At 34.6% G+C, this 18,252-nt stretch overlaps 1 protein-coding gene across 9 annotated transcripts in view; it reads left to right on the forward strand.

Moving 5' to 3' along the window:
- Nucleotides 1-18,252, forward strand: part of VPS13B (vacuolar protein sorting 13 homolog B) — an 801,572-nt gene that overhangs the window by 91,671 nt on the left and 691,649 nt on the right. For all 9 annotated transcript variants that reach the window (XR_002085466.2, XM_019468015.2, XM_019468016.2 and 6 more), the window contains 6 exons: nucleotides 3,527-3,795; nucleotides 8,792-8,887; nucleotides 9,358-9,480; nucleotides 9,955-10,092; nucleotides 11,006-11,093; nucleotides 17,698-17,889. Coding sequence is in view for 8 of the 9 variants with exons in the window: in XM_019468015.2 (XP_019323560.2) it covers nucleotides 3,527-3,795; nucleotides 8,792-8,887; nucleotides 9,358-9,480; nucleotides 9,955-10,092; nucleotides 11,006-11,093; nucleotides 17,698-17,889 (906 nt within the window). In the remaining variant the exon portion in view is untranslated. The remainder of the gene's footprint in view (nucleotides 1-3,526; nucleotides 3,796-8,791; nucleotides 8,888-9,357; nucleotides 9,481-9,954; nucleotides 10,093-11,005; nucleotides 11,094-17,697; nucleotides 17,890-18,252) is intronic.

Raw genomic sequence — 18,252 nt, forward strand, 5'->3', positions numbered from 1 at the left:
AAACGAGCATGAGCAGGGGAAGGGCAGAGAGAACGGGAGAGAATCCCAATCTCCATACTCACTCGTGAACCGTGAAGTCATGACCTGAGCGGAAATCAAGAGTTGGACATTTAACCGACTGAACCACCCAGGTGCTCCATGTGCCTGGTAATTATTAATTGGATGCCAGACATTGTAAATTTTATCTTGTTGGGTGCTGGATATATTTGTATGCTAGCAAAAAATGAAGTTCCTTGGAAATAATTTAATTCACTTGGCTTGCTTTAAATGTTTTTTGTTTTGTTTTGTTTTTGGTTTAAATGTTTTTTAGTTGAGATCAGAACCACCATTAGCTTGGGGCCAGTTTTGTCCCACTACTGCCACAATTTGCCTTTTGAGTTATTTCTTGATGTTTTTTTCTTTCTTCCTGCTGAGAACACAAACTATTCCCAATTTTGCGTTCAGTCTTGAGGATTATTTTCTTTGCTTTTTTCTTGTGGTTCTTTTCGTGGCCTCAGTAGTTCTTGCATGAACTGATTAATACTTAGCTGAAGACTGGAGTTGGACCCTCTACAGGTATAAAGAGCTCGCTTGCTCACTCACTCTCTCTGAACAGGTCTTTCTTGTTTGGTACTCTGCCCTGCAAACTCGAGCCACCTTAAGTCTCCCTGGACTCACTACTCTGTCTTCTCATCCGAGGAGACTACCGAGTTCTTGGATTTCCTCTTTGTTATCCCTGGTTTAGAAACTCTGTCGAGGTGGTATGGTGGCACAAACATACACCTCATTTTTCTTGTTTCCCATGTCTCAGGACTCACTGGCTAAACTGCCTGATACTTAGTTTTGAAAAATACTATTTCCTATGTTTTATCTTTTTTGTTTTTTTAACATGTGCTTCTATGTTAATACATTAATGACAGTTAGAAGGAAGTCTAATAACTATCATAGTTTCCAAGGAGTAATGTGTGTAAATGGTATTTTGAGATAACTTCACAACTGTTACTTGATATATCTGATTTTTGTAGGGTTTACAATTGATGGCGATGCAGTTGTGATTTGTTACTTGTATTAATAATTAAACTCGCAACTGTGATTTGTTACTTTCATAATTAAACATGCTATATTTTAAATACTTAATATATTTTTTTCATTGAAATTCATGAAGTTCCTAAATTCTATCAAAAGGCCCAGATTAAGATGCACTGTTCTGGGGGCAGTCGGTTATGCATCTGGCTATTGATTTGGGCTCAGGTCATGATCTCATAGTTCGTTAGATTGAGCCCCCCGCATTGGTCTCCACACTGACAGCACAGAGCCTGCTTCTGATTCCCTCTCTCTCTTCCTCTGCCCTTCCCCCACTCACTTTCTCCCTCTTTCTCTCAAAATAAATAAATATGAAAAGAAAAAGATGCACTGTTCTGAAGGAAGAGAGTATTTTAGGAAATTCTAACCAGAGATTAGGGAGATGCCTTTTTCATTTCAGGGCTCTAATTCATTCTTTTTGCAAAACAGCAAAGATTTGAAACTTCAGAACCATCTTTAATCAAAATCCCTCTTAATTTTTAATTAATATTAAGTATAAATTATAGTGGCTATTTTTCAGAGCTCTGTTAGTGATGTTTCTTTTGTTTCACAAGATCAAGCAGTGGATACTTCCTTTGTTTTAATGGTTTAGACAACACAGGTTGGGAGTTGACTCAACCTTATCATTGCTAACGAGGTTGAGGTGACCTGACTTGTTTTATAACTGAGATGATATTCATTGATGATGACCAATTTGAGATCTTACCAGGGGCAGTTAATAACAGGCTTTATTCCTCAATAGAAACTGATAAAATATTTATGGTTAAATAGCAAGATTATACAAAATATTTTCTGGATTGTACCTTTTATAATTTAAGTAAAATGGCTGTGGTACTGGATTTTAGATTCTTTAGTTACTACTTTAGTAAGTCTTTTCCTTCTCAGATGAATGAAGATAAATGGCCATGTTTCATAACCTGTAAGTATAATATGTTCCAAGAGTCTCCTGTCATAAGGATTAAAAAAGTTGTGAAGTTATTCTAGCTAGAAAACTGACTAGAAATTCAGATTCAGTGGATCTATATGAAGATGGTATTTAATGGAGTGTGTGTTTTATAGATCTCTCACTGGACAGTAAATATGCTTGAATTATGCCATTAATTTTGTAAAAAGTGATTTTCCCCCCTAAATTGCATGATGATATGTGTTTTTTGTATTGTTAGGGTAACGGTGAGGGACTGGGATGGAGTTTGTCTTGATGAAAGTGGCATAATGGAGTGTTTGGAATTAAAAAAAAATTTTTTTTAATGTTTATTTTTGAGAGAGAGAGACAGAATGTGAGTGGGGGAGGGGCAGAGAGAGCAGGAGACACAGAATCCAAAGCAGGCTCCAGGCTCTGATCTGTCAGCACAGAGCCCGATGCAGGCCTTAAACTCACTAACTGTGAGATCATGACCTGAGCCAAAGTCGGACGCTTAACTGACTGAGCCACCCAGGCAACCCTGGAGTGGTTGGGATTTAAATTCTTTGTCAATTTCTAACTACATGAAAGTTCTTTGCTATAATTTTTTCATATGTAGAATCAGAAAGATAATTTATGTTACCCACTAATAATCACCAACACTATCATTTTTTTTAATATCATAAGAATAATTCTATTATAGGGACACCTGGGTGGCTGAGTTGGTTAACCATCCAACTATTGATCTCAGCTTAGGTCTTGATCTCAGGGTCATGAGTTCAAGATCTGCATGAAGCCTACTTAAAAAAAATAAAGAATAATTATAATACTTTGCTCTTAGGGATAATTGTTTTTTGGGGGGGAGTTTGCATTAATTTTTTTTTTCTTTGAGAGAGCATGAGCGGGGGAGGGGGCAAAGAGGAGGGAGGGAGGGGGCAAAGAAAAGGGAGGGAAGGAGGAAGGGGGAGAGAGAGAGAAGGAGAAAGACTAAGCAGACTTTATGCTCAGTGCAGAGCCTGATGACGGGCTTGATCCCATGCCCCAGGGATCATGACCTGAGCTGAAATCAAGAGTTGGGCCCTCAACCAACTGAGCCGCTCAGGTGCCCTGGGGTGGGGGATGCATTTGCCTAGGAGTGCTTGACATTTTTTTTATTGGGTGCATCAGAAAATAAAGAACTTTTCTTAGATATTTCTGATACTACGTTTCTGAGAAAACTCAGTTTCTTAGCACCTTATTTTTGGAAGGTAGTTGTTAATGGAATGCTAAAGAATGAATTTATTCTTTGTATTTATCAGGTCATTTAAAATTATGTTATAAACTACTCCCCATATAACATTAATTGTGGACTCTGTAAGGGGATTAACGTAGTACAACATATAGAAACTTGAAAGTAGTAATGCTAAATTACTGGCTTCAAATAATAATAGCCAGTGTATAATTTGTTCATACTTTATATTTCAAAACAAGGATATGGAAGAAATATTTTTATAGAATTTATATTCCTAATTTCCCTTTTAGTCAAATCCTCTTGATTTATTTAAAATGACTTTATTTTGCTAGGTGTTGAAGATGAAACAAGAATAGATATGCAGTATCCTGCTCAGTACAAAGGCCAAGAGCTGTATTCACAGCAAGAGGATGAGCAGCCACAGGGATGGGTGTCTTGGGCCTGGTCATTTGTGCCTGCAATTGTGAGTTATGATGATAATGAGGAAGACTTCCTTGGGAATGATCCTACATCAGCCATGCATCAGCAAAAAGCACAGACTTTGAAGGATCCTATTGTGTCTATAGGATTTTATTGCACAAAGGCAACTGTAACTTTCAAAGTAGGTCTCCTTTTTCTTGCTGTTTGTATTTCTTTCATCTTTAATGCATAAATTTTGATTTCTGGAAAGGATCTAGTTGAAAGTTTGTTTTACACTTAGTAGATGTAAGATAGTCTAGCAATCCTTACTTCATAAAATTATTTCCTCTCTAGAGTTCAGATTAGAAGTTTGGTCTGGGTATATAAATTTCAGAAGATTTTGTTAAGACTAGAATCAGTGTAGATATAAAAAAGGAAAGGTTCTAGGGCCAAACTCTGGGGCACTGTGGTGTTAAGTATTTGGAAAGAAGAGGCAAAAATAGTGTGGGAAACTGAAAATAAGTTAGGCAGAAAACCAAGAGTGTCTGTCTGGAAGCTGAGTGCCATAAATGTTTTAAAGTTGACAGAGTAGGTCATTTGTGAGAATGGATCATTAGATTTGGCATTGTGGGAATTGTTGGTGATCTTGAATAGAGCAGTGATTTGACACTGGCAGAATCTTAGTTGGAGCTGGCTGAAAGCAAATGGGAACACTGGTGGGAATGTAAAATGGTATAGTTGCTGTGGAAAATAGTTTGGTGGTTCCTCAAAAAGTTAAACATAGAATTATATGACTCAGCAATTCCATTCCTAGGTATATAGTCAAAACTGTACTCAAACAAATAGACATACATGAATGTTCATGAAAACATTATTCACAATGGGCAAAAGGTTGAACCAACCTGAGGTCCCTGGCTCGCTTGGTTGGGAGAGCATGCGGCTCTTGAGTTTGGAGTTGTGGGTTTGAGCCCGACATTGGGTATAGAGATTACTTAAAATAAAACAAAAATCCTAGAAAAATAGTTGAAACAACCCAAATGTTTATCAGTGAGTGAAAGAATAATAGCCTTTTCAGAAGATTGTGGATATTCTATTTTGGTAGTATACTAAACTCAGCAAGTGGTAGTTTTTAAAAAAGGCTACTTTAAAAAGGTATCTCCAGCTCTTGGAAATTGCCTGGTATATATTCAACAAGTAAATAAATTTATCCATCCTACGTATCTCCTCGTCTGCTTTCCATCTTCCAAAATTTTGGGATTCCTTTTTAGATTATACTTCTTCAGTTTTATTTGTCTTTGTTGGTTTATTGTGGAGGCATTTTTCTGAAGGAGGTAAACACCTGTGTTCAACCTGTGACGTTGTATTCCAGGGAACTTGTTAGATACTGGAAGTGTTGCACAGAAAAAAAAATCAAGTTTTTGCTTCATGGTGTTTTTAATTTGACTTGTTGTTTAACTACTGAAGTATCTTGCTATGCAATTTATAACTACAGCAGATGGTAGATAAAAATATTTAATTTTTTTAATTAAAAAAATTTTTTTAAATGTTTTTTTTTTAAATTTATTTTTGAGAGAGAGAGAGAAAAAGAGAGTACGAGTGGGGTAAGGGCAGAGAGAGAGGGAGACACAGAATCTGAAGCAGGCTCCAGGCTCTGAGCTGTCAGCACAGAGCCCAACATGGGGCTCAAACTCGTGAACTGAGAGATCATGACCTGAGCCGAAGTCGGACGCTCAACTGACTGAACCACCCAGGTGCCCCTAGATAAAAATATTTTAAAGTAAACAGTCTTTAAAGACTTTTCTAATTAAAAGCATTAAGTATTTTCTAATATGACAAACCCTGAAAAATGTAGAAAGTGAGTTTTAACAAAATTTGAGCTTAATTGGTTTAAAAGATTTTTTTTTGGTAATAAAATTTGGGGCAAAAATGGTAAAATAGCTGTGCTATTTTGACATCATTTTTTTCTGAATTCTTCTAGGGAACACATTTTTTTAATTAATTTCACAATTAAAATTCACTGATACAGCTTTGAAAGGGACTATGCATCAGTCTGTAAAATTAAAAATAAAACAATAAAATCTTTAAAATATATAATAAAGCCACTGTTGCCAGCAATTATTACATATATTGTCAGTTTTATTTTTTTAGTTTATTAAAAATTTTTTATTATATGATCATCTCTGCTTTTAATAGATGTTTTTGGCAACAACTGTAATTGCATTATTTGTAAGTATAAATATTCAAGCTTAAGTTCTAAAAGATACATAAACATATCTTAGTAACAGCAGCATGAATGAACTATTTAGAGAACTTACATTATAGTTTTTAGTGGTATAATTGTTTTTTGAGTATAGTTGAAACACAATGTTACATTAGTTTGAGGTGTACAATGAAATGATTCCACATCTCTCTACACATCTGTATACATTATGGTATGCTCACCACAAGTCTAGCTACCAAATATCACCATGCAATGCTATTACAGTATCATTGACTATATTCCCTATGGTGTGCCTTTTATATTCCCTTGACTTAATTCGTTCTGTAACCAGAACCCTGTATATTTCAATCTCCTCCATCCATTTTGCTCATCGCCTCCCCCCGCCAAGCCCCTCCCCTCTGACAACTGTCAGTTCTCTATATTTATGGTCTGATTCTTCTTATTGTTTGTTCATTTGTCTTGGTTTAAAATAATTTTTTTAATGTTTATTTATTTTTGAGGGAGATACAGAGCAGCATGAGCAGGGGAGAAGCAGAGAGAGAGAGGGAGACACAGAATCCGAAACAGGCTCCAGGCTCTGAACTGTCAGCATACAGTCCGACCTGGGGCTTGAACTCATGAACTGTGAGATCATGACCTGAGCCCAAGTCAGGTGCTTAGCCAACTGAGCCACCCAGGTGCCCCATTTGTTTTCGTTTTTAAATTCCACATATTTGTGAAAGTATATGTATATTGCCAGTTTTAGATGATAAAAAAGTTACTTTTAATCTAAGTTTGTGAGGGAAGTTAGGGATTGCTAGCAAAAGTTCTATCTTTTCTGGTGAGTTTTGTTTATTTACTTTTAAATTTGAAATTATTCTGGTATATTTCTCTTCATTGATAGGAAGAATTGTATTAAACTGAGTCAGAATAGTTTGTATTTATATACAAAACTTTTATAGACTTTTGGGGCAGTACTTGTCATTAGTTAATACATTTAAAATTTTTTTCGAACATTTATGTCTCTAAGGTTTCTCTAAGGGAAATCCGTTGATATTTAGGAGGAAAACATTAGAGTTCATTGTTCAGCTTGGACTTAAAGAATGCATGGAATTAATTTGTGGTTCATATTTTGGTCAGAAAATAAGGTCGTGTTTCTACATTAGCATTCTGAACAGTTGATACGAATCCAACAAAAATCATGCCAAATTAAATGTAGCGTTTTAAAAATCACATTGAAAATTGTTCTTGTAATGTTTGAGTCCTTTTAATCAATTAATTGCTTTTTCTCTACAATAATTGTAGACAGCTGAAGGGTGATCAAGTTTAAAATACTGACTTTACTTGAGTATTTCATAGAATTGTACTTTAAAATAACGACATTGTATATACTAGTTCTAGAAGCGTCTAAGAAATAAGGGCTCATATGTAATAAACTCTTTGCTATTAAGAAATGAGAATAAGTAGTTGATTTTAAGTATAAAGAAGTTATCATGCTTAAAATAACTTTTTGGTTTAGTAAGTTCTATTTGACCAAAGTTAAATATTGTTTTTGTAACTTATTTTTTTTAATGTATGTTTTTGAGAGAGAGAGAGAGAGAGAGAGAGAGCAAGCAAGTGCGTGCATGAGCTCGAGCCAGGTAGGGGCAGAGAGAGAGGGAGACACAGAATCTGAAGCAGGCTCCAGGCTGGGCCTGTCAGCACAGAGCCCGTCGCGGGGCTCAAACTCATAAACTGCGAGATGATGACCTGAACTGAAGTTGGGCGCTTAACTGAGGTGCCCCCGTTTGAAAAATCCATCCACTGCATAGGAGTTTAAGGAAGGGTCTCATTAGCAAACATGGCAGAATACCTTTAAAAAAATAAAAACTTTAGGGGCACCTGGGTGGCTCAGTCAGTTAAGTGTCCGACTTCAGCTCAGGTCATGATCTCGGTTTGTGAGTTCAAGCCCCGCGTTTGGCTCTGTGCTGACAGCTCAGAGCCTGGAGCCTGCTTCAGATTCTGTCTCTCCCTCTCTCTCTGCCCCTTCCTCGCACATGTTATGTCTCTCTTTCTCAAAAATAAGTAAACATTAAAAAAAAAAATTAAAAAAAACCCCTTTATTTTAGAACAGTTTTATATTTACAGAAAACTTGCAAAATACAGAGAGTTCACATATACTCATTACTCAGTTTCCCTATTAACATCTTATGCTATCATAGTACATTTGTCAAAACTAGGAAGCCAGCACTGGGGCATTACTGTTAAATTCCAGAGTTTAGTCGCATTTTATAAAGTTGTTTTCTGTAACATGATCCAAACCAGGATACTATACTGCATTCAGAAAAGTACCTTTGGAAGATAATTTATCTCGTTTTTGGATACATACAAGTAATGTGTTGTAAGCTTCAGGGGTGCAAGAGTTGTTGTTTTGGCAGCATCTTGATTAGTACTTGTTATCCAGCTGTCACCCATTAAGTGTTTGCATCACTGAATGAGTCTGAGACATTCTATGAGACACAAACGTTGAAAGTAAACACCCACGAACCTACTTCCCTCACAGAATTAGAATAAGTTTTGTTGAATCTCTTTGTGTCTGTTCATAATTTTCTTTTTGATGGAAACTTTGGGAGAAATTTTGTAAATGATTGAACTAAACCTAGTTGAATGTATATTGAATTGAGGTTAAAATACATAAAATTTTTCGCAGAATGTATGAATAGTTATATAACTATGGGACTTATACACAACTTTACCTTTTCAAGCAGTATTGTTAAAACAAAGAAGTTAAATAAAATAAGATGGCATTAAATTCTCTATGTGAGTTTAGACTCGCATTTTCAACCTTTATACCATGGATAATCTGTCACAGCTGTTTTTGTTGCACCTGTTTTCCTGCTTAATAATTAAATTTCCTGAATCTTAAAATTGGCCCTGTTTCCATCAATTCATCATAATAATGACAGTTTATTGCTTTCCTAATACTAATTTTACTTAATATTCTTACATTGTTTCTTAGCTCACTGAAATGCAAGCTGAGAGTAGTTATTATAGCCCTCAGAAAGTTAAATCTAAAGAAGTATTGTGTTGGGAACAAGAAGGAACTACAGTTGAGGTAATCTTTCAACATTGAACATATATTTTTAAAACTTTTTGAATGGCCTTTAATGTTTAATAAATGCAAGCTTTTATCATAAGTGGTATGTTTAAAGTACATTTATGGTTTTATAATTCTATTTTAGTCATCAGTAGTATTGGTTGAAATATTTAACAAAGATTTTATTGTAATATGGAATGTTAATTTATCCTTTCATTTTCTTCATTTAACTTGTGTGAGCTCATATATATTTGTAGATTAATGTTCGTAAGGTGCCAGTCATTGAGGATACAAAGATTTGAGGATACAGAGACAAGTAAGATATTTCTTAATTTAATAGGGTTATGATCTGAGGAGAATAAATTTGCAAAGGCCATAATCCTAAAGAAGTTGTTTTTCCTAATTTAGAAGTTTTACAAGAAAAGCCTATATATAACATTTTTATGAAATTCAAATTCTTGGTTCTAATGTTTCCTTCTCTCTTATAGGCCCTTATGATGGGAGAGCCTTTTTTTGATTGCCAGATTGGTTTTGTTGGTTGCAGAGCCATGTGCCTTAAAGGAATTATGGGTGTTAAAGATTTTGAAGAGAATATGAATAGAAGTGAAACTGTAAGTCAAATTCTCCCTTTCCTCCCTCCTCCTCCTCCTTCTTCTTTTTGGATAAAAGACAGGGATAATGAAGTGCTTATTGAAGTGTTTAACCATACCAAAAAATCTGTTAGACTACATATATCTTTGGCTTAAGAGAGGAACTTTACTGTTTTCCCCTATAAGAAATTATAGAGCTCAGGGGAATTTAGAAAGTTGGTAGCACTTAACACCTGGACAGTAGTTCCAAATACTTTTCAATTCATAAATGTTTCTTCTTTCTTGTTTATGGCAGCCACTTGGAGTTCCTTTTTGGTTTGTTAAAATGTTCTTTGCCAATATAGGCAGTGAAAAATGGAGACAACGTTCCTTGTCTTTTTATAGGACTTCAAGTTGTAGTGACTACTAAATGGGTATTATAAAACCAAGGTTTTATTTTCTTTAGCAGTTCAATGATTTTTCCTCCTGTTAAGAAATTTTTGTATTTATTTTCAGGAAGCCTGTTTCTTCATTTGTGGTGAAAATTTGAGTGTGAAAGGTTTGACATACCTCACAAACTCATTGTTTGATTACCGAAGTCCAGAAAATAATGGTACTCGTGCAGAATTCATCTTGGATGCAGCCCATCATAAGGTTAGAGAATATATAGTTGAGCCAGTTTCTAGGCTCTGTTAGGGCGGATGCTTTGTGTGAATAGTTGCGATTGCCATTTTTCTTCTCAAGTAATATATTCTAAATGATGGTTGTTCATTGAAACATTTAGAGTATTTTTGTCCAGTTTCTACATCTAGAAAAGTTTAAAGAGTGCACAAAGATCTCTACTTATATATAGTATGTAGCCAGTTAGTTGGTTTATCCATTCTCTAAAGTTAAGATAGTCATGGAGGAAACTTGTAGCGTTGTCTTCTAATTTTAGTTCCTCTGTGTAGGGGATAAATGGGAAGAGATGAAGAATTTCACATTTTACTATGTATGTATCTTAGTGTTATTTGAATTTTTCATATAAAATCCGTGTACTTCTATGGAATAAATTTAAACATTCAAAAAAAGGTTACCTGAAGGTTAATATAATAGAATAAATAAAATATATTTTAACTCTTTTTGCTATGTTTACTTTTATAAAGAATTTAATTTTAATCTGCATACTTACATACATTATACATATTTTAGTATATCTTTAGTATTTAAGTTTCATTTAAGTGTACTGGATTATTTAAGGATTAAATATATTTGAGGGTATATATATTATTAGACAGTTTTGTGATGTTGATAAAGGTCAAGGGTATACTATCCTATTCCATTACAGGTGTTCATTAACCAGACATTGATAAAGTGTTCAAAAGGTCTAGTAGAATTATGGATGTCCTGTTGTAGAGTTAACATTACCTTTCTTAGAAGTGAATCCTTTGGCTAGCCTCTGTTGTTTTGGTAATTCTTTGATTTGATACACATTCTGTGTAAGGATGTGTGTCTGATTCTTGACCTATTAGGTTTTAAACTCAACTTCTATACAATGTGTGTTCTATTTGCTTTTCTTTGTTGGCAGGAGACATACACTGAGATAGCTGGAATGCAAAGGTTTGGGGCTTTTTACATGGATTACCTGTATACAATGGAGAACATCAGTGGCAAAGGTACTAGTTTCTTTCCTTTACATTTGCTTTTCTTTGAACAAGAGAAACAAAAGACTCTTCAGAATCAGTTGGTCCTTGACTGGTTGTCATCTATTACATCAGATTTACCTTCTGTTACTTTGGGGAATGGTGTAATTTTAATATCATGTTAGAATTTGCTTAGACCCTTAGATTTTTAATCCTTTCTTATATATAACCAACTAAATTTATATAACCAACTAGATTTAGTTCTATTATGTACCAAGTACCAAAATTTTGATACATCAAATTTCATATTGTATTAAGTTGTCCGAAAGCATAAACATTTCCTTTTAGGTATTAAATACATTTTGAAGGTTATGTAGATCTTGTTATTTAAAAAAACTGTTATTTCAAGCAGAGTAGTAGAAATAAATGCTTCTGGAGACTATGGATACATAGTATTTTATTATATGTTTTATTTTTATTAGCAAATGATGTTTTTAAAAGTTTAACTGATATTTTATGAGCTTGTCAATATACTATATTGTGCTTATTCTATTTTCATATTGAAAGCTTAGCGAAAATACGTTCATTTTTTTGTAATTTTTCATATGTTAATAATTGATTCTGTATGTTAGGTGATGAGTTAGATATAGTGAATGCTAAGAAGACCAAAGCGTTTCTCAAGAAACCAATAGGTGGTGTTTATGAACTTAAGCGATTATAGTATACAGCACGTTAAGAACAGTAGTATAAATGGAGAGCTAAGAGAGGTCTAGGTCAGAAAGTGACTATTTTTATGTGTGGGGTTCAAGACTTCACAGAGAAGTTGATCTTGAAGGATCTTGAAGTTTTGTTAGATGGAAACGTAAGGAAAGAGCAGTAATTTTCTGCTTCCTCTTTTTGTAAGGGATTTCTAAATGTTGTTCTCATTGATAAACCTTGGATTTACTTTTTTCCCTAAACTCTTTCCTGAAGTTATTTTATTCTTTTCCATGGATCCAAGTACCTTTTATATGTTCATGCACATATTTGTAATTTTAGTTTAAACTTCTTTCAGTTTAGAATTAAATATCCAATGCATACGTGGCATTTTTACTTCTTTATGTGTCTCACAAATACTTCAAAAGTGAATACGTTCAAATGGAATTATTAAAATCCCTATGACCACCTACTGCTTCTCTTTTAGTTTCAATCTTGGAACATTGTTCTATCTTCTGGTACCTCAAGCCAGAAACCTAGGGATCCTCATGACACACTCCTCCTTTCCTAGCATCCAGTTCATCAACACATTTTGTCAACATTCATCTACAAAAATCTATCTTCATTTACTTCTTGTAAACTCCACTGTTACCACTCTCATCCAATATGCTGTTTTCTTTAGATTTTAATCGCTTTTTTACTGGCTTCCTGCTTCTCACTGTTTCAGATTGATTTAATTCTGTGCATAAAACCTTCACTCACTGCCTTTGCATTGCTTTATTTAAAGATAAATTTGTATTGTGTATCTGATTTTGATCTCGGAGGGTAGGATAGCCACTAAGGGAGATAGAAACAAGAAAGGATTTTTGTAGGAAAAAAAAGGGTTTTTTTTCTTTTAATGTTTTATTTATTTTTGAGAGAGCACAAGTTGGGAAGGAGCAGAGAGAGGGGGACAGAGGACCTGCAGTGGGCTCTGTGCAGACAAGTGCAAGCCCCACGTGGGGCTTGAACTCAGGAACTGTGAGATCATGACCTGAGCCAAAGTTGGATGCCCAATCGACTGAGCCACCAGGTGCTTTGGTAAAGATGTGTTTTGAGTTACCTGTGGACATTGAGGCTAAGATGTTCAGTAGCCAATTGTGTATAGGAAAGGGCATCTCAGAAGTCTGTGTTCTAAGAACTTTATAAATTGCTATAGTGTTGGATTTACCAAATGTAAAATGGTAGGTTTCTGCTGGCTTAGAATGGAGTCTTATGCATGTGTTGTTGATCAGGTATCTTGTTAGGTGGAGTATCAAGTAGCTGTCCTTCAAGGAAGGAAACTGAGCACTGAAAATTTTATTTGTACATATACTGTGGAAACAGTTTATATTTGCTACAGTGCTTATATATGGTCTGTGTGAGAAACTGGTAGTTTTTTAACTGTTAAACTTTTCATATTTTCCATTTCCATGAGTAGTATATACAATGTTATAAATATCTGAGTCCTTAACTTTTTATTTATTTTTGAGAGAGAGAGAAATCAGGGAAGGGTTAGAGAGGGAGACAGAGAGAGGTTTACCTGGTTTAGCTCTGGGAGGCAGTGGTTTTTTATGAGAATGGCATGCTATTTATACCTAATTAAAACAAAAATTTTTTTAAATTAAAAAAAATTTTTTTTAATGTTTATTTTTGAGAGAGACAGAGACAGAATGTGAGTGGGTTAGGGGCAGAGAGAGAGGGAGACACAGAATCCAAAGCAGGCTCCAGGCTCTGAGCTGTCAGCACAGAGCCCAACGCAGGGCTTGAACTCACTAGCCGTGAGATCATGACTTGAGCTGAAGTCAGACGCTCAACCGACTGAGCCACCCAGGCTCCCTGAACAAAAATTTTTTTAATGTTATTTTTGAGAGAGAGAGAGAGTGCTAATGGGGGAGAGGCAGAGAGAGAGGGAGACAATCTGAAACAGGCTCTGTGCTGATAGCGCAGAGCCCGATGTGGGGCTCAAACTCATGAACCGTGGGATCATGACTTGAGCCAAAATCAAGAGTTGGTCACTTAACTGCCTGAGCCACTTGGGCGTCCCTTAGTCCTTAACTTTTTAAAAACAAACTATTAGATCATAACATACAAACATACATTTATGTACAGAATAGCAAAGAATTATAAAGGAAACCCCTGTGTATTCCCCACACCAAGCCAGGAAGTAGGACAGTGTCCGTATCCAATATGCATTCTGTATGTTCTTTTTTCTTTTTCTTTTCTTTCTTTTTTTTTTTTTTTTTTTATCACATTCTCCTCCCTGCCTCAGCAGAGGAAACTGCTGTTGTGAGATTTGTGGTAATTACTTCTTGTTTTTGGTCTCCTACTACACATCTACTTTCTCAGTTATGCAAACAGGGATGTTTTTTGATAAAATTTCACTGTTAATTTGTGAATGTCACATGTACTTGAAAAATGTATTCATTTATTCAAATAATTTGTTTATTCCTTGCCTGCTTTTAGGTAACTGTGTTTATGTTTGTTTCTCATTGTGGTTTTATATTCATTTATAATACAGTGGTGGTGATGATGGTGATAATAGTAATGAATATTTATTAAATGGTTTTAAATGGAAGGTGCTATTTTGAGTGTTTCACGTGTATTAACTTATTTAGTCCTCATAATAACCCTAAAGGTAGATAACCTTATCTTCATTTTACAAGTGATGAAAACAGCCAGTCCTAGATAAGTTAAGTAACTTGGTCAAGATTATACACCTATTCTGTGGGATTTGAACCCAGCCAGTCAGACTGTACAGCCTGCATTCATAACTACTGTGTTCAGATTTTCTTCTTTCTTTGATTACTTGAAGCAAGAAATTTGTAGAGTGAACCTAAGAAAAGTATTTTGAATTCTCACAAGAGGTTAATATTAAACAGTTTAAATAAATATTTTACCTAAATGCTTGGTTTGGTGTCAGTTGACATTTATTTGTTTGTATAGTCCAAATTATCAAAAAAGTACCCTAAATTTAATCTAAGTATCTAAATGCATATTAAACCAATAATTTCACAACGTTTGTAGTGAATTCTGAAATTTTGAAGCTAGATTTGATTGGTGTGTTTAAATTCATGATAGTATTCTAATTAATGCAAGAAACTAGTATGCAGTACCAAAAAACTTACATTTATTTTTGTTGTGATAAATGATGTAGCAGTTAGTACTTTACCCACATTATGAAATGGCATATAAATAAAAATTCAGTTAATAAGTTTCCTGTGCTACTGCTTGATACTGATAAGCATCTTCTGACAGTTTTTTGTTATGCTGCCTGAAAGCACTCAGTGTTTTATAAACTAAATTGAAATATTTCTTCATATAACTGTTTGAATATTTGTTACTAGGACTAGTGCCTTTCTAGTTTTTTTTTTTTTAACTTAGGAAGTTATTGCACATGTTTTTATGGACCTAAAATAAAAGATAGATGAAAATGTAACCTACAAAAGGAAAATTTTAGAGAACTGTAAAATTGAAATACTTCCGTTATTACTGGATTGAGGGAAAGGATGAGAGAGAGGCATCATGGTTCATTGCCTATTTGAATCTGGATGTCTTGGGACAGTGTTGGTATTAATTGAAAGGAATGCTGGAATAGAAGGATTCTTGATTCCTGCATTATGTTGGGTAGGGATTAATTTTCTAGCTCATAGAGTAGAGCTAAAACAGACTCTTTTTTCCTTAAAGAAAAAAAAAGACTCCTAAGGTAGAAGTTACAAGCAAACTTAAATGAGAAGCAGTGGGTGAAGAAAGTAGGTGAATCTCTAGTGAAAGAGGACAATGTGTGTGCATTGACAGTACAAATGCTTGGTGGAGTTGTTTTGATAGCTTGCAGAATAGGAAGAAGAATGGTTTTCTATCAGTAGGTATAAAAGTAAATATAGGAAGATAGGGGCAGTGTAGATGCTGTTGCTTCTAGCTGTCCCAGGGAGACTGGTAAATCCTTTCTTTTCATTGGGCTACGTGGATGTTGTGTTGACTCTTAATAAGAGTAGCCAAACATTCAGGGGGCTGGATTGACCCAAACATATTGAGTGTGGGTTCAGTAAATACTTTGCTGAAAAGATTTAGCAAAAAGCCTGTTGCAGTTTTACATTTCAGACAAGCCACTGGCATCTAAATTTAAACTGCCTTGGAATCAAGTTGTATTACCTGGAAAAAAAATAGATGCTTATGGGCTTTTATTACTTTAGAGACAATTTGATGACCAAAAAAAAGGGTCTTCTGATAATATTAAGTTCATTTAGGAAGCCTGATAGCCCTTATGGAACTCAACGCAGAACATTTTCTGTGATTTTGTATATTGTGATTTATAACCAAAATTTTTTTTGTTGTCTTCAAGTTACCCTTCCTAACAGCTAAGCCTGGCTTAGCTCTGGAAGGCAGTGATTCTTTATGTGAATGGCATGTTATTTATTCCTAATTAAAAAAAAATTTTTTAATATTTAACTTTGAGAGTGCTAATGGGGGAGGAGCAGAGAGAGAGACAGAATCTGAAACAGGCTCTGAGCTGTCAGCGCAAAGCCTGATGTGGGGCTTGAATCCATTAATGTGTGAGATCATGATCTTAGCTGAATTGGATGTTCAACTGATTGAGCCATCCTGGTGCCCTTCTACCTAATTTCTAATGTGACTCAGTATTATTTGTCTATATGTATTTATATTTTTATTATGTATATATATATTATATATGTGTATCATGTGTAAGATTAACTTTGTATGTTTTATTTGATTTAGTTAAGTCTGTGTGTGGTCCACCTTAATATATGAATAATTTTTTCTTTTTTTGTCTGTGGCACTGAGACTAAAGATTGAACTGAACTCCTTTGTTTAAAATTACAGAAATGTATTCTTGAAAAAGTTATTGGAAGGCGTAGATACATAACTTTTGTGTTTAATAGGGCCTTTCTAGATTCTAAAGGTATTAGTGCTGGGAAGCCTTACTTTCCTATTTTTGTTTGAATAAACTAAGAATGGCTTAAGAATTATAAATTACTGGGTGGCTGGTGGTTAAGCGTCTGGCTTTGGCTCAGGTCGTGATCTCATGGCTTATGGGTTGGAGCCCTGCATCAGGATCTGTGTCAGCATCACAGCTCAGAGCCTGGAGGCTCCTTTGGATTCTGTATCTCCTTCTCTCTTTGCCCCTCCCCCGCTTGTGCTCTTTCTCTCTCTCGCTCTCTCAAAAATAAACATTAAAAAAAAATAAAAAAAGATTTATAAATTACCATATGTTGTCACTTATAACAGATGGTTTATGTATTAAAACTGAATCTCTAGTATAAGGAGTGTGCATGTTAAGGAGAAATACTTGTAGGTAGAGCCAAGATTTTTCTTAGAAGATAGCCTCTGGTTCCTCCTCAATATATGGGGAGATAAGGGATTGAAGAACTTGGGTTCTGCACTATGAATCATGGCCATAATAATTTTATTCTGGAAAAAGTTTAAAGCAGGTAGTACCTCTAGATCACTTCCATGGTCAACTATACAACTCTCACAGTACCTTGTGAACATGTAATTGTAAACAATCTATTTTTCAGTGAAACTTCCAAAAGAGTAAAATGCAACTTCCTTTGCTCATGTTTTCCAGTCAACGTAATAGTATTGTGTATAGAATTATTGGATATTAGCCAGTTAGATTTTAGAGAATAGTTTTCTAAGAATGATTGTTCGAGTTTTATAGCACTTCTTGTAATATTAAATAGATTACAGGGATAGTTTTTATCTGAATCAATTTTTTTTTTGATGGTAATACTGTCCCATCAGTATGGAGAAAAATATATATGGTCAGTGTTCCATGTATTCAGCCAATGAAGAATTGGTTTTAAGGCATTAAGCTATAAGCTAAAAAGATAAGAAAAGAGTAATATTTAAATTGGTATATCTGATTGCTTAAAATATTGATGTAAGATTTGGCTTTTTATAGGTTCTGCAAATCAACAAGACTTTTCTTCAGGGAAAAGTGAAGATATGGGAGTAGTTCAGGAGAAGTCTACCAAAAGCCTTGTTATAGGTCCTGTAGACTTTCGTTTGGATAGCAGTGCAGTGCATCGAATTTTGAAAATGATTGTTTGTGCATTGGAACATGAATATGAACCGTACAGTGGACTAAAACCAGGTTGGTTTTTGGCTTAATTTTAAATCTCCTGGTTGTTGGTTTGAATGATTTTATAATCCAATTTGTTCTATTTTTGCTAAATTACACTTTTTAGGTAGTTTGCCTATTTGATTTTCATGGTTTTAGTTAATTTAAAGAATATACATGTGTGTAGAAGTTATGGGAGAGGTCAAGATTTAGAAATTGTATAAGTACTTTATTTGCCAGTATTTGTCAGTATTTCATTGCCACACCTTTTTGGTACTCTTTCCAGTATATATTCCTGAAATATAATTTTCTTCCCTTAATTGGATTCTAAGGAACAGACATGAAGATGGACTCTAAATGTACAAATTTAGCATTTAAGGAGACTGAGGTCTTACT

Source organism: Panthera pardus, unplaced genomic scaffold (assembly GCF_024362965.1).
Source record: "Panthera pardus isolate Hobbes unplaced genomic scaffold, ASM2436296v1 HiC_scaffold_7, whole genome shotgun sequence".
NCBI lineage: Eukaryota > Metazoa > Chordata > Mammalia > Carnivora > Felidae > Panthera > Panthera pardus.